An 11,852-nucleotide genomic window follows, 5' to 3' on the forward strand; every position below is an offset into this window, starting at 1 on the left:
GCACATCAACAGGGAGCTGTATCAGAAGTGGAGCAGCTGGGACTCGTTTGGGATGCTAATACTTAAGGTGGGGCTTTACCCACTACCCCACAGTGCTGGCTTTTCACTAATTATCTTTAATTTATTCTTATGGGCATTGACAAAATTGGATCCTAAGATACAGATACAGTTCAACTGAAGGAGTGAGTAATTGTCTCATGTCTTAGTAGGTAGATCAGGGAAGAATTCAAAGGAGAGGTTATAAATGAATTGTCTTTTAACTGATTAGTTTGTCAAATGTCAGACAATGTTAAATACCTTTTACACAAATAGAATTCTTTGTGCAAAATGCATGGAGACAAAAATGAGTTCTGCAAAAAATAGCATTTGCAATTTTTATAGGAAAGACAGACAAAAAATAACATGTTGGTGATATGAAGAAAAGGAAATCTTTGTACACTGTTGGTGGGGTGCAAATGAGTACAGCCATAACAGAAAACAGAATAGAGATTCTTCATAAAACTATAATACATCTACCATATGACCCAGCTGTCCTTTTGGGTATATATCTGAAGGGAATGAAACCAGCATGTGAAAGAGGTACCTGCACTCCTGTGTTCATTGTAGCACTGTTTTCAGTAGCCAAGATATGGAATCAACCTAGATGCCCATAGATGACCAGATGCCCAGATGACCAGATAAAGAAATTGTGGTATATATACACATTGGAATATGATTCAGCCATAAAAATTGATGAAATCTTGATATTTGCAGCAAAATGGATGGAACTGGAGATCATTATTTTAAGTGAAATAAGCCAGACACAGAAAGACAAGTACCATATATTCTATCTTATATATGGAAGTAAAAAAGTAATCTGACCTTAAAATAGTGATAACTATAAGTTGGCTAAGGTAAAGGGACAAGAAATCAAAGGAAGTTGAGTGTAATCACTTAATAAGTGTCGCCCCCCCTCTTCGTGGAGGAACGACACTAAACCCTGCCTAGGTTTCCTATCCAAGTCACGGCACCATTATGTCGCTCCCCCTCTTCATGGAGGAACGACACTAAACCCTGCCTAGGCTTCACATCCGAGTCACGGCACCATTATGTCGCTCCCCCTCTTCGCGGAGGAACGACACAGGACCCTGCGCTGTTCTTTTGTCTGCTCGGCCCTCCCCAGGTTTGCTGCTGGTTCTTCCTGGGTTGGCTACCGTCCCTTCCACCTCCGTGGAAGGGCGGTTCCCCCTGCCACTTTCCCCACTTTCGCGGGGAAGCGGCACACCACCGGCCGGCTCTCTCGGGGGCTGCTCAGGTGTTCCTTCAGATGTTCCTGGTGCATGTTGTCTCTCTCCTCTTTTATAGTCCTCTTCCACCAATCCCAACTCTGCTACCCACACGCCGAGTACGCTGCTCTCCTCCAATCAGGAGCAGGATCAGCTCCTGCAGGTCATCACTCAAGTTGGCGAGAGGCAGCTGCGTAGAAGTTGTTACTGCCTTCTCAGTGCCATATTGTGGGAGAGCAGATGTATAGAATAAGTCTTAATTCCAGTAACAGTCTAGTCCGAGTTGCTCCCCACAAATAAGTTCTAGTATTCTATAGCACAGAAAGGCAAATATAGTTCATAATCATGTATTATATGATATATATATATGAAGAACTGGAAGAGAGGAGCTGGTAGACTCCAAACACAAATAAAAAATAAGGGTACGGAAAGCCCAGTTACCTGGTTTGGTCAGTTTGCACTGTGTATGTTGAAATATTGTACTGTACCCCATAAAAATCTGTATCTATTTCTGTATATACATTTACCTTTTGTTATTCATTACGTGCTATTTAATACCCCTTATTGAAACTACCCCATTTGTTACTATCGTGCCGTTTTTTTGATTCTTCTACCTTTCGTATCTTTCACCTCTTCTGTTATTATGCTTCCCACAGCTCTGTACTTGGTCTATTAGCACTTCTCTCTTGTATATTGTTATATTTGGAGACATTAAAAATGTGCCAAGTTTTCAGCATGCTTTTTCCAACTGTTAAATTTGGTTGTACTATTTTTTCTTTTACTTGCCTATAGAAATCATGTTAAGTGGTTTCTTTCAAGTGTAATTAGAATCCTTCATTTTGTCCTGTAACTCCTTTTGCCCATTGTGCCTGCCTAGACTTTATGTGCATTTTTTCCTTTGCTCCAGTGTCTTGATAATGTTTTCTACTTAACATTGTTTGGTGAACCTATTTGATATTATCCTAGGACTCCTTGTCTCTCATCACTGACATTTTATTGCTAATATTCCTTTCTACTTTTAGTTCTAGAGTGATTTTTATAGCATCTCTTAGTGTAAAATTAATTGTAACATAAGCCGGAATGAAGTGAATCCCAAGAAAGAATAGCAAAGTGAAGGGCTTATAACTTGGTGCTTTCAGGCAAACTAGAATTAGTGACTGCTTCATGGTGTATCCTCCTCAGAATGGTTACTCCTTCCAGCGTAGAAACCTGTTTGCAAGGGACTGGCCAGGTTTGCCTTGCACCAGAACTTCTTGTACCACTGTCTCCCCTCTAGATTTCCACTCCCTTGCCTATGTCTTCTCCTGCCCTGTTTTGTTTCATTGATGCTACTGTCATTTGTAGAGCACCCATTCCCTGGTTTTTTTTTGTATCCTTGTTGTTAGTTCTACTTGAACTTAATCCTAAGGAGGCCATGAAGCTGTTTCTGTCTCACTTCTCTGTTTTCCTCTACAGTAAATAAAATTTAAAAAACTCTTCAAAATAATTCTCTGTATCTCCAATTTCTCTTCCTCTTCTGTCCTGAACATGCTCCAGTCAGGCTTTTATAGTTTGACTACATACCAAAATAGCTCCTTTCTGGGCATCAAGAAACTTCTTCTGTGTAATTCAGTAATTAGTTCTTACTATCCACTAACTTGACTTAACAGGCACTATTGGACTTTGTTGATCATTCTTTTTCCTGCAACACTTTTTCATCTGGCTTGTAGGACTATACTCTTCTGATTTTCCTAATTTTCCAGTATCTTTTTTATTCTTCTCACCTCTAGCTGAATCAGTGCTACAAACTCCTTGCTGTACACTTCTCTAGGTAAACTCATTCAGTTTAATGACTTTATATGCACATTGTAACCGATAATTATCAAACTACCTCTATAGCTTGGCTGTTTCCTCTGAACATTACAGTGTGGTATACTCGGTATATATTTTCCACTTGAATCTCCAGTAGACCTTTCAAACTTACCATGTCTGAGAGCCACATTCCTGATTTCTGTACTAAAACCGGTTGCTCCTAAAATCTCCATTTCTTTTTTTATTTTTTAAGATTTTTATTTGAAAGACAATTACAGAGAGGGGGAGAGAGAGATCTTTTCATCTACTGGTCACTCCCCAAGTAGATTGTTATATTCTGTTTTATGTTTTATGCATCAAAAGATACTTTGTTTTAGAATTCTGGGACTAAAGAAACCCAAGAATACACCACCACCTTTCCTTCCCTTAACTGTTCATTGCTCTAAAACCTGCTGTTCTTGGTATATTCATTCTTCTGTGCTGAGATGTTTAAATTTTTTTAAGATCTATTTTTATTCATTTGAAAGGCAGAGGGAGAGACAGATTTTTTTTTTTTTTAAGATTTTATTTATTTATTTGAGAGGCAGAGTTACAGACAGAGAGAAGTCTTCTTTGCATTGGTTCACCCCTTAAATGGCTGCAACGGCCGGAGTTGCGCTGATCTGAAGCCAGGAGCCAGGTGCTTCTTCCTAGTCTCCCATGTGGGTGCAGGGGCCCAAGCACTTGGGCCATCTTCTACTGCTTTCCCAGGCCATAACAGAGAGCTGGATCAGAAGAGGGGCAGCCAGGACTAGATCCGGTGCGCATATGGGATGCCGGCACCACAGGTGGAGGATTAACCTACTGAGCCATGGCGCTGGCCCCTGAGAGATTTTTTATCCTCTGATTCACTCCCCAAATAGCCACAACAGCTACAACGGCCACAACGGCCGGGGCCAGGCCAAAGCCAGGATCCTTGAACTCCATCCAGGTCTCCCATGTGGGTGGTAGGTTCCCAAGTATTTGGATCATTTGCTACTGCCTTCCCAGGCGCAATAACTGGGAATTGATGGCTGGCGCCACGGCTCACTAGGCTAATCCTCCGCCTTGCGGCGCCAGCACACCGGGTTCTAGTTCTGATTGGGGCGCCAGATTCTGTCCCGGTTGCCCCTCTTCCAGGCCAGCTCTCTGCTGTGGCCAGAGAGTGCAGTGGAGGATGGCCCAAGTGCTTGGGCCCTGGACCCCATAGGAGACCAGGATAAGTACCTGGCTCCTGCTTTCGGATCAGCACGGTGCGCCGGCCACAGCACGCCAGCCGCGGTGGCCATTGGAGGGTGAACCAATGGCAAAGGAAGACCTTTCTCTCTGTCTCTCTCTCACTGTCCACTCTGCCTGTCAAAATAAATAAATAAATAAATAAATAAATAAACTGGGAGTTGGATCAGAAACAGAGATACTGGGACTCCGACTGGCACTCTTATATGCTATGCCAATGTCATAGGCCATGACTTAATCTGTTGCCACACAGTGTCAGCCTCCAAATGTTTAAATTTTTAACTGTAACATGCACTTTGGGTCTCTTTAAGAAGCCCAAATTGGAATTCATGAGAATATTTTTTTCTCGCGTATTTCCTCTCTGTTAATAAACTAAACTTTAACCTTTCTTATCTCCTATCAGTGGGAGAATTAACAATTTAAGTGTTTAAATTGACTTATAGTGTAAGATTGAAGGAAGTTGTAATTATAACAGACAATATGGCATGATAGCTAAGCTGAACTGCCTGGTTAAAGTCCTAGTCTGGCTGCTTAACTAGCTTTATTATTGTTACAGAACTTAATAAACTCTGAAGCATCTTCACCTGAAGAAAAAAGAATAATAGTTTTTATTTCATATGGTTGTTACTAGGATTAAGTGAGCTGATATTCATTATGTTTAAAACAGTGCCTAGCATATAGTATTTGTGTTTGCTAAGTAAGTAATCCTGTTAAAGCTATGTTTTCTCAAACACTATCAAATATTTTATATTGTGTTGAAATCTTCTCACCTACCAAAAAGATCTTTCTATAGTTAATAAAGTTTATATATATATTTATAATTAAAAATTGCAAAGTTAATCCTTATGTATCTTTGTCTTCTAGAGCTGCTTATCATCCAGAGTTTCCCACGGTTCTGACAGCTTTAGAAATAGACAATGCAGTTGTTGCAAATAGCCTGATTGACATGAGGGGCATAGAGACAGTGCTGCTGATCAAAGTAAGACAAGATGCTTGCTGTATTTTATATTACTCTAAAATTTTGAAAACTGAGAGAGGTTTTATAAATTCCCATTGCCCTTTGTTCGTAGAGCTATTGATTAGTTTCATCATGTACTTTTTCCTCATAAGAAAACCTGCAAGATAGTATACAACTGGATGGTTTGTGTGTTCTCTGTCCCAAGGGACTTGGTAACTTTTTAGCTTTTCTTTGTAAAGTAATTTTACAAATTGATAGTAATTTTTGGAAGTGTTGCTATAGAAGTTTTTCGTTCTCTCTTGATTGGCTGCCAAATCTAATTTTTATTTGTGCTGACAGATACATACATTACGATTATTCTGCTTTTTAAATGAAATACCTTGATATTTTACAATTTTTTTCATATAACTGTGCTCTCTAAAATCAGTATTTTTTTCATTGTGTATTTTTACATGCTTGTTGGATTACCGGATTCTGTTTCATATTGGCATGAATGCTTGCAGAGAAGGGACAGAAGATTCAAAACAAATCTGGGCAATGAAGACAAACATAATGAGAATCTGTTTTTCTTATTAATGGAAACAGAAATAATTGTCTTGGTATCCCAGATGTGTGTGTGTATATATATATACACACACACACACACACACACACACACATTCATGCTGTAATTGTTTGTGTCTTGGTTCTTTCATATTTTTAGAAGGATACTTGGCAGAAAATAAAGAGGTTGATTAGGCTTCCATTAAACCTAATCTCACTATCCCCCTAGGATTCAAGTATTTCCAAGCTTTCCCTATATTGCCAATAATTTTTTATTAGTATTTGTATTTGCTCATACCTTTCTTAGGATATAAAAGTCGTTTAGATAAATGGCTGTTTAGTATAGTCATTAAGTTACTGCTTGGGATGCCCGCATGCCATACTGGAGTGCCTGACTTTTCTGCCTCTGATATAGCTTCCTTATAATAACGTGTACTTTGAGAGGCAGCAGATGCTGGCTCAAACACCCAGGTCCTTGTAACCTGAATAGGAGAGCTGGATCGGATTAAGTTCCCAGCTCCTGGCTTCTGCTTGTCCCAGCCCTGGCTGCTGCATACATTTAGGGAGTGGAACAGTGATAGGAAGATCTTGTCTCTCAAGTAAAGTGAAAATAAGAGAAAAATCTTAGGAAAAAATAGTATCTGTGTAAATTGGTCTAAAGTAAATGTTTTCATGTGAAAAGGTATTTAAAATAATTTTTAATTTTAAGTAGATGCAGTATTAGAATTTAAAAACAATGTACATTGCTCTGTCTTGAAGTATTGTTTACTAGGTTATTTTAAAGACTGAAGAATTGCAGTTCTTTGGACATTGAAAAGTTGTTTGTGAAATTCTTATTTTTAATGAGATTATTTGAATGCTTAAGAATACTGGAATTATTTTAAGATAATAAGGAAATGTTTTATTTTGTAATTGTGTCCATGTAAGATGCTTTGGCAAGGCTTTGAAAATGTATTTTCCTCTCTATTTTAGAATAATTCAGTAGCTCGGGCAGTAATGCAGTCCCAAAAGCCACCCAAAAATTGTAGAGAAGCTTTTACCGCTGATGGTGATCAGGTTTTTGCAGGACGTTATTATTCATCTGAAAATACAAGACCTAAGTTCCTAACCAGAGATGTGGATTCTGAAATAAGGTAGGAGTCAAGTGTAGCTTTACTGCATTGTTTCCACTGCTTCCTTTCGTATTTCATTTCTTTCATATTATTCTCTCAGTGGTTATTTCAGGGAGAACCATGTTTGGTCTGTCTTAGTGTTTTACCCCTAAAAATTATTTAGTTGGTTGTAGAATTCTAGGCTGATAGTTTCTGTCATCACTTTAGCAGCAGTATTTAGGACTGAGAACACAAAATGTGTTCTCTCTACCAGCAGATCCGTCCACAAAGAAATAAGGAGCTTAACTTAGAATGTACATCTTCTACATCACCATGTTCACTGGTGAGGTCTGCTGATTTTTCTCATTGAGGGTACAGTTTCCATGTGTGAGTTTACATCTGGTTCAAGCTCTTTATTATGCCTCTGGTACTTTGAGTTGCTCTGTTACTGAAAGATCCATCAACACAATTAGAACACATGCCTGGGAAAATAGGAGCTGCTAAGGGAGACAAATTGAGAAGGTAATTGAAAAACTAATAATGCACGGAATAAGATTCAGGAGCATGCAAAATGAATCAAATTAAAAAATACATGATTCCCAGCTATATTAGTTCAGAGGAGCGATTGATAGATTGGATCTGAGTTAATAACTTGGAAGATCATTAGTAGAAAAACTTAGAACTGAAGTAAAATAAATATTTAAGGAACTTGAGCAGAAGTATTCTAAATGGCTTGTATTTGTAGGAGAAATAAGGTTTTTATTGAAAAAGATTTCTTGTTTTCAAATAATAGTAGCCATTTTTGTTTGATTTCAAGAGCAACGTTAAAGTAAATAACCACAATGGATATTATAAAGCACAGTAAAGCTTGTTCATCCACAGAAAAAGGTAAAATGATCAGCACTTGTGTTGTGGCACTGGGTTTTGTTTATTAATCATGGTGTGGTTTCCAGTGGTGAAAGTTCATGTAATATATCAGCAATCCTTTAGAATAATTACCAGTGTGTTTCATTAAGAAATTACCTGTGGATTTTGAGTCAGAATTCTGTAACATTTTCTATACAAAGTGCTGAAGAGTGTTTTTCAAATTTTATTCTTTGATTTGTTCTTTCAAGCAGATATTTAAAGAGGACTTAATGTACCTGGTACTAAATAGGTACAAGATACAGCAGGAAACAAAGTACACAAAACTCTGTCCTGGATTCTCAGTGGTCCCCAGTGCTGTGGGGAAAAGTGAAGCACAGGACAGGGCCAGAGCTGGAGGAGTGTGCTGTTTTAGATGGGCTGCAGAGGGAGGTGCATTCATCCAACACAAGGGGCTTGTATCCTTGGCTCAGGCTTACTGTACCCTTTAGTATCTTTATCTGGGTCAAAACTAATTAAAAACCAAGTAGGAATAGTATATGACAGGTTTTTTTTTCCTTAAGGTTTATATATATATATATATATATATATATATATATATGTATATATTTGAAAGGCAGAGTTACAGAGAGGCTGAGGCAGAGATCTTCCATCTGCTGATTCACTCCCCAAATGGCCACAAGGGCCGGAGCTGGGCTGATCCAAAGCCAGGAGCCGGAGCCTCTTCTGGGTCTCCCACGTGGGTACAGGGGCCCAAGCACATGGGCCGTCCTCTGCTGCTCTCCCAGGCCATAGCAGAGAGCTGGATCAGAAGTGGAGCAGCCGGATCTTAAGCTGGCACCTATATGGGATGCTGGCACTGCAGGCGGCTGCTTTATCTGCTACACCGGGGTACTGGCCCTATATATGACAGTTTGTAACCATTAGTCTGCAGGAAAAAAGAAGTTGTAAAATGCATAAGTTTTGTTAATACAGGTTATGTTGATTGCTTTATTTCACAAAATTTCAAAATTTCAAAAAATTGTATAATAATGTCTACTCATTTTGTTATTTTTTACTTTTGGTTTAGGCCCTAAATGTCAAAAATTATTTTGGTAGTTGGTAAAATTACTGTTTTTTAATAAAGGTATAGATTTATATATGATAAAATAAGTTATTGTATACATCACAAAATATTTTATGTTCTGATATTTTATGTACCAGTAAATGCTGCTAATTGAACCATGGACTAGAAAAATGGTTTCAATTTCAGAGGTGTTAAAAAATGGAAAAGTAGGCATCTTTGGGAGAATATGGCAAACTCCTGGAACAAGGCTAGGTTATTCTTACTGCAAAAGTGGTTCTCATCCTTCAAGCCACAACTTTGGAAGACAGGTGCTAGGATCAGCAGGGCAGGAACTACTCATTTCTGGTGCCAGTGGACTGCTACGTGCAGCCTCTCTGCATGGCTTTGGAGACTGCTTATTCTCCATCTCTTTTTTTCCTGTTCTCCTTATCATCATCTTAGTGTTTTTCACCAACAGGAAATTTCCTATTTTCCTTACTCTCTGCCTTGGGTATTTCATTCTTTTTATTTTATTTTATTTGACAGGCAGAGTGGACAGTGAGAGAGAGACAGAGACAGAGAAAGGTTTTCCTTATCCGTTGGTTCACCCCACAATGGCCACTCTGGCCGGCGCACTGTGCCCCGCGCACTGTGCTGATCCGAAGCCAGGAGCCAGGTGCTTCTCCTGGTCTCCCATGCGGGTACAGGGCCCAAGCACTTGGGCCATCCTCCACTGCCTTCCCCGGGCCACAGCAGAGAGCTGGACTGGAAGAGGAGCAACCGGGACAGAATCCGGCACCCCAACCAGGACTAGAACCTAGGGTGCCTGGAAGGGGGCAACCAGAACAGAATCTGGCGCCCCGACCGGGACTAGAACCCGGTGTACCGGCGCCATAGGCGGAGGATTAGCCTAGTGAGCCGCGGTGCCGACCTGGGTATTTCAATTCTTCTAACCCAGTATAGTACTGTGGACATGTAATGTAGTGCAGATTTTGATGTTATAGCTTGTTTCCTGATTACTTTCTTTTGGAGGAGTTGTGTCTTAATTCTGTTTCTGCCTCTGTTAAGCACAGTACCTCACATGTGGAAGTCATAGCATAAATACTTATTACTGAAATAAGAAAGACTCCAGTGTTAGGATACTTTCAAAATTTCTGGAATAGATTTTTATGTGGTTAGCAACTTGGTAGGATGATAGAAATGGTTTAGCTGAACAGGATTTTGCAAATTAAAACACAAAACACCTGTTCTTTATAAAGCCCTAATACATTTGTAATGTTGAGAAATAGATTTAAATTTTTTTGTTCTTTTCTTCTCATCAAGTGATTTGGAAAATGAGGTTGAAAATAAAAAGGCGCAGATAGTAAACCTTCAGCAACATTTGTCTGCCCTTGAAAAGGATATTAAACGCAACGAAGAATTTCTTAGAAGGTGCCAACTGCATTACAAAGAGCTAAAGGTAAGAACAACACATTTTGTTTTTCTCAACTTAGAACTTCAGGTGAATTTTAAGATCCTGGCCATTCTCTTGGAGTAATAGTTCTCAAACATTTTGGCTTGAGCCCTACTACTAAAAGCTTTTAAAAACAAGCAGGGCCAGCAGTGTGACACAGCAGGTTAAACCACTGCTTGTGCTGCCTGCATCCTATATGGCAGTGCTAATTCTGTTCCAGTTCTGATACAGCTTCCTGAAGATGCACCTGGGAAAGCAGCAGAAGGTGGCCCAAGTGCTTTGAGCCCCTGTCACCCACATGGGAGACCTAGATGGAGTTTCTGGCTCCTGGTTTCAGCCTGGTCCAACCCTGTTGCAGGCATTTGATGAGAGAACCAGAAGGTGGAAGACCTCTGTCTTTTCTCTGTTGCTCTGCCTTAAAACACTTAAAAGAGCTTTTATTTACATGGATTATATCTATCAGGATTTACATTAAAAATACTTAAATGTGAGAATATTCATTTAAAAATAATTCATGTTAACAAATAAAATAATTTATGAAAACTGTGTTTCTGAAAACCAAAATAATTTAGTCATGTGATTGACATTTTTATATTTTTGTAAATCTTTAATGTCTGTATAATAAAGGTCAACTGAATAGTTATCAGCTTTGATATTCAGTCTGGTGTGACATTACACATCATATAAGCCTCCTGTACACTTGGGAGAAAAATGCTAATAAAAATGGTGAATGTCTTAGTGTTTTTATGAAAACAGTTTTAACATTTTGGGCCCCCTAAAAGGGTCTCAGAGATACCCACAGGTACTTGGATCACATTTTAAAAACCACTGAATCAGAATAATTTTTTGGTAACTTCAAACTTAGGATGTTTCTGAAAAATATTTTCTTTTGTCAGTCAATAATTTCTTCATTGTAAATGCTGAGATGGACTGCTTATATCTTTTTTTTGCATGGAAATGGCTGACATTTATAGAGAACCTTCTTTGGTTTATTTAAAACCAGTGTACATCTGTTAATTAAGGAAAACTTTGCATCATAATGCATAGTAAAGCTTTGGATTAATATGTCCTTTCCAAGGATTTTTTATTATTATTTATGTTTAGTTTTTAAAATCTAAATATTTTTCTTTTTAGATGAAAATCAGAAAAAATACTTCCGAAATTCGAGAATTGGAGAATATAGAAGAACACCAATCTGTAGATATTGCAACCTTGGTAAAATTCCTTCCTCCTTTTTTTTTTTCCTATTTAAATGTAATGTTAAAGGATAAAACCAGCATTTTGGTTGCTAGCATCATTTCTCAGCTTTTTGTTTTTACATCGTTTTGATTTTAAAATTATGTGGTGAAAAGCCTTCAGATTTCTGATTGATTTTGTCTTTTACCACCTGAAGTAAAGTTTTAACAAAGCTGAATTGCAATTAAACACATTTTTGTATGGGCCTGCTCAGAATTCTCAGTGTCTGTCTGGGTGGACACAGATGTCAAGGCCATCTCCTAGTCAGTTGTAGTTGGTCTCTTTGCATTTTCTTTTCTTCAAGCTAATGGTTTTCTTTCTAATTGACCACATATATTACTCAATAGTATTT

At 38.5% G+C, this 11,852-nt stretch overlaps 1 protein-coding gene across 3 annotated transcripts in view; it reads left to right on the forward strand.

Annotated features, from left to right (window-relative positions):
• The window catches only part of SMC6 (structural maintenance of chromosomes 6), a 99,847-nt gene that overhangs the window by 52,820 nt on the left and 35,175 nt on the right, over positions 1-11,852 (forward strand). For all 3 annotated transcript variants that reach the window (XM_051840235.3, XM_089327828.1, XM_089327829.1), the window contains 4 exons: positions 5,175-5,289; positions 6,784-6,944; positions 10,135-10,270; positions 11,399-11,479. In XM_051840235.3, coding sequence (XP_051696195.1) covers positions 5,175-5,289; positions 6,784-6,944; positions 10,135-10,270; positions 11,399-11,479 — 493 coding nt within the window. The remainder of the gene's footprint in view (positions 1-5,174; positions 5,290-6,783; positions 6,945-10,134; positions 10,271-11,398; positions 11,480-11,852) is intronic.

This window comes from Oryctolagus cuniculus, chromosome 2, assembly GCF_051225735.1.
Source record: "Oryctolagus cuniculus isolate XC-2025 breed Fujian yellow rabbit chromosome 2, ASM5122573v1, whole genome shotgun sequence".
In the NCBI taxonomy this organism is placed as follows: domain Eukaryota; kingdom Metazoa; phylum Chordata; class Mammalia; order Lagomorpha; family Leporidae; genus Oryctolagus; species Oryctolagus cuniculus.